General features: G+C 43.3%; 1 protein-coding gene across 1 annotated transcript in view; it reads left to right on the top strand.

Annotated features, from left to right (window-relative positions):
* LOC125038709 (sphingomyelin phosphodiesterase-like) overlaps positions 1-2,500 on the top strand; it is a 13,161-nt gene that overhangs the window by 5,052 nt on the left and 5,609 nt on the right. Inside the window, exons 5-7 of the mRNA XM_047632281.1 lie at positions 283-447; positions 1,024-1,141; positions 2,430-2,500. The exon at positions 2,430-2,500 is cut by the window's right edge and continues 42 nt beyond it. Coding sequence (XP_047488237.1) covers positions 283-447; positions 1,024-1,141; positions 2,430-2,500 — 354 coding nt within the window. The remainder of the gene's footprint in view (positions 1-282; positions 448-1,023; positions 1,142-2,429) is intronic.

The raw sequence follows: 2,500 nt of genomic DNA, 5'->3' as shown, positions 1-2,500 counted from the left end.
TCTCTCTCTCTCTCTCTCTCTCTCTCTCTCTCTCTCTCTCTCTCTCTCTCTCTCTCTCTCTCTCTCTCTCTCTCTCTCTCTCTCTCTCCCTCCCTCCCTCTCTCTCTCTCTGTTTATCTCTTCCTCTCTTCCTCTTCCTTCCTTCCTTCCTTCCTTCCTTCCTCCCTCCCTTCCTCCCTCCCTCCCTCCCTTCCTCCCTCCCTCCCTCCCTCCCTCCCTCCCTCCCTCCCTCCCTCCCTCCCTCCCTCTTTCGACACCATCATCCTTCTCTTCCCTCCCCAGCCCGAACTCTACTGGATCATCACCCACCGCGAGCTGACCGGTAAGGACGTGTGTGGGATGATCTTCATGCGATACGGCTGCAAAACGGACAACCCCGAGCGCGTGTGGGAGGTCGCGTTGCCAGACACACCCAAGCCCCCTGTCCTGACACCGACTTTGCCTGACGTAAGGGTGCTAGGTGGGGGGATGGGAGAGGGAGAGGGAGGGAGGGAGAGGGAGGGAGGGAGAGGGAGGGAGGGAGGGCGGGAGGAAGGGAGGGAGGGGGAAGGAGGGATAGAGATAGGGAGGGAGGGAGGGAGGGAGGGAGAGGGAGGGAGGGAGGGAGGGAGGGAGGGATCTAGGGAGGGAAGGAGGGAGGGAGGGAAGGAAGGGAGGGAGGGGGCAGGAGGGATAGAGATAGGGAGGGAGGAAGGGAGAGATAGGGTAGGGAGAAGAAGAATGATTAGCGAGGGTAAGATGGTAAGTAGGGAGACTTATAAATATATAAATATATCATAGACAAATACAGAAATACATACAGAAATACAGATACAGAATGATAGACTGGTAGTTTAATAGTTAAATACATATGCCCTTATGCTCTGATAAACAGAAACAACACAAACACACACACACACACACACACACACACACACACACACACACACACACACACACACACACACACACACACACACACACACACACACACACACGTGTGTGTTTATTTGTTTATTTATTTATTTTCTGCTCTTCACTTAGCCTGGTTCTCCGGTGATGAAAGTGCTGCACTTGGCGGACACACACTTCGACCCTCTGTACATGCCCGGAAGCAATGCCGAGTGTGGAGAGAAATTCTTCTGTTGCCGAGAGACTAGTGGTAAGTGGGAGATAGACGTCATTAATGTAAAGATTTCATTTAATAAGAATGTGTGTATAAAACTATAAGAAGAAGAAAAAGAGTAGAAGTAGTAGTAGTAGTAGTAGTAGTAGTAGTAGTAGTAGTAGTAGTAGTAGGAGGAGGAGGAGGGAGATAGACGTCATTAATGTAAAGATTTCATTTAATAAGAATGTGTGTATAAAACTATAATAATAAGAAAAAGAGTAGTAGTAGTAGTAGTAGTAGTAGTAGTACTAGTAGTAGTAGTAGTAGTAGTAGTAGTAGTAGTAGTAGTAGGAGGAGGAGGAGGATGAGGGAGATAGACGACATTAATGTAAATATTTCATTTAATAAGAATGTGTGTATAAAACTATAATACTAAGAAAAAGAGTAGTAGTAGTAGTAGTAGTAGTAGTAGTAGTACTACTACTAGTAGTAGTAGTAGTAGGAGGAGGAGGAGAAGGAGGAGGAGGAGGAGGAGGAGGAGGAAGAGGAGGAGGAGGAGGAGGAGGAGGAGGAGGAGGAGGAGGAGGAGGAGGAAGAAGAGAACGAAGAAGAAGAAAAAGAAAAAAGAAAAAGAAAAAGAAGAAGAAGAACAACAACAATAATAATAACAACAAAAACAACAGCAGCTTTAACAAAAATATCTGGAGGATACGAAGATAAATTAGACACAAAGATAATATGCTTTAACCCATTACCGCCGAGGAAAATGAATACAAAATGGGGAAAATGCTTTGCTCCTTTTTTATATTTTTTTGTTAAATGTCTCTACACATAGATGGCTCTGCCTTACCTGATTTCACCTTTCCTTGAATTGGCGGGAATTTGGCGTGTATTTTTTACTAGTGCTATGAATATCGATGGTGTTATCTTTATTATAAACATTATAATTACTATAATGTTATAAACAATAGTAATAGCAAAATAAGATAAGGTAAAATATTTTCGCAAATTAAAGAAAAGAATAAACGGGCGAGACAGGCAGTGATATAGTACAAGTGTAGCCATCTATGTGATAAAACAATTAAATAAGTAAACTCACAGTGGGTATGGCACGGATACGTGACATGCCCGTCGCGAATGGGTTAACAAAGACTAGATATACACATTGAATTGAAGCGAATATAACACTTAATCAAACACCAAAAACAACAAAATAACGAAAACAGAAAAAATGTAGAAAAAAAAGAATTAGATGCACACAATAGGAATTAAAAGTGAGGTTCTATAAAAAAAAAAAAAAAAAAAAAACTCTAAGACTTATATCCCGTTTTCTATGTCGCAGGACCTCTTGACCGACCAGAAGCGGCAGCGGGGAAGTGGGGGGACTATCGCAATTGTGACGCTCCTAAGTGG

The sequence above is a fragment of the Penaeus chinensis genome, chromosome 25 (genome assembly GCF_019202785.1).
Source record: "Penaeus chinensis breed Huanghai No. 1 chromosome 25, ASM1920278v2, whole genome shotgun sequence".
Lineage (NCBI taxonomy): Eukaryota > Metazoa > Arthropoda > Malacostraca > Decapoda > Penaeidae > Penaeus > Penaeus chinensis.
This window is presented reverse-complemented; position numbering and strand designations above follow the sequence as displayed.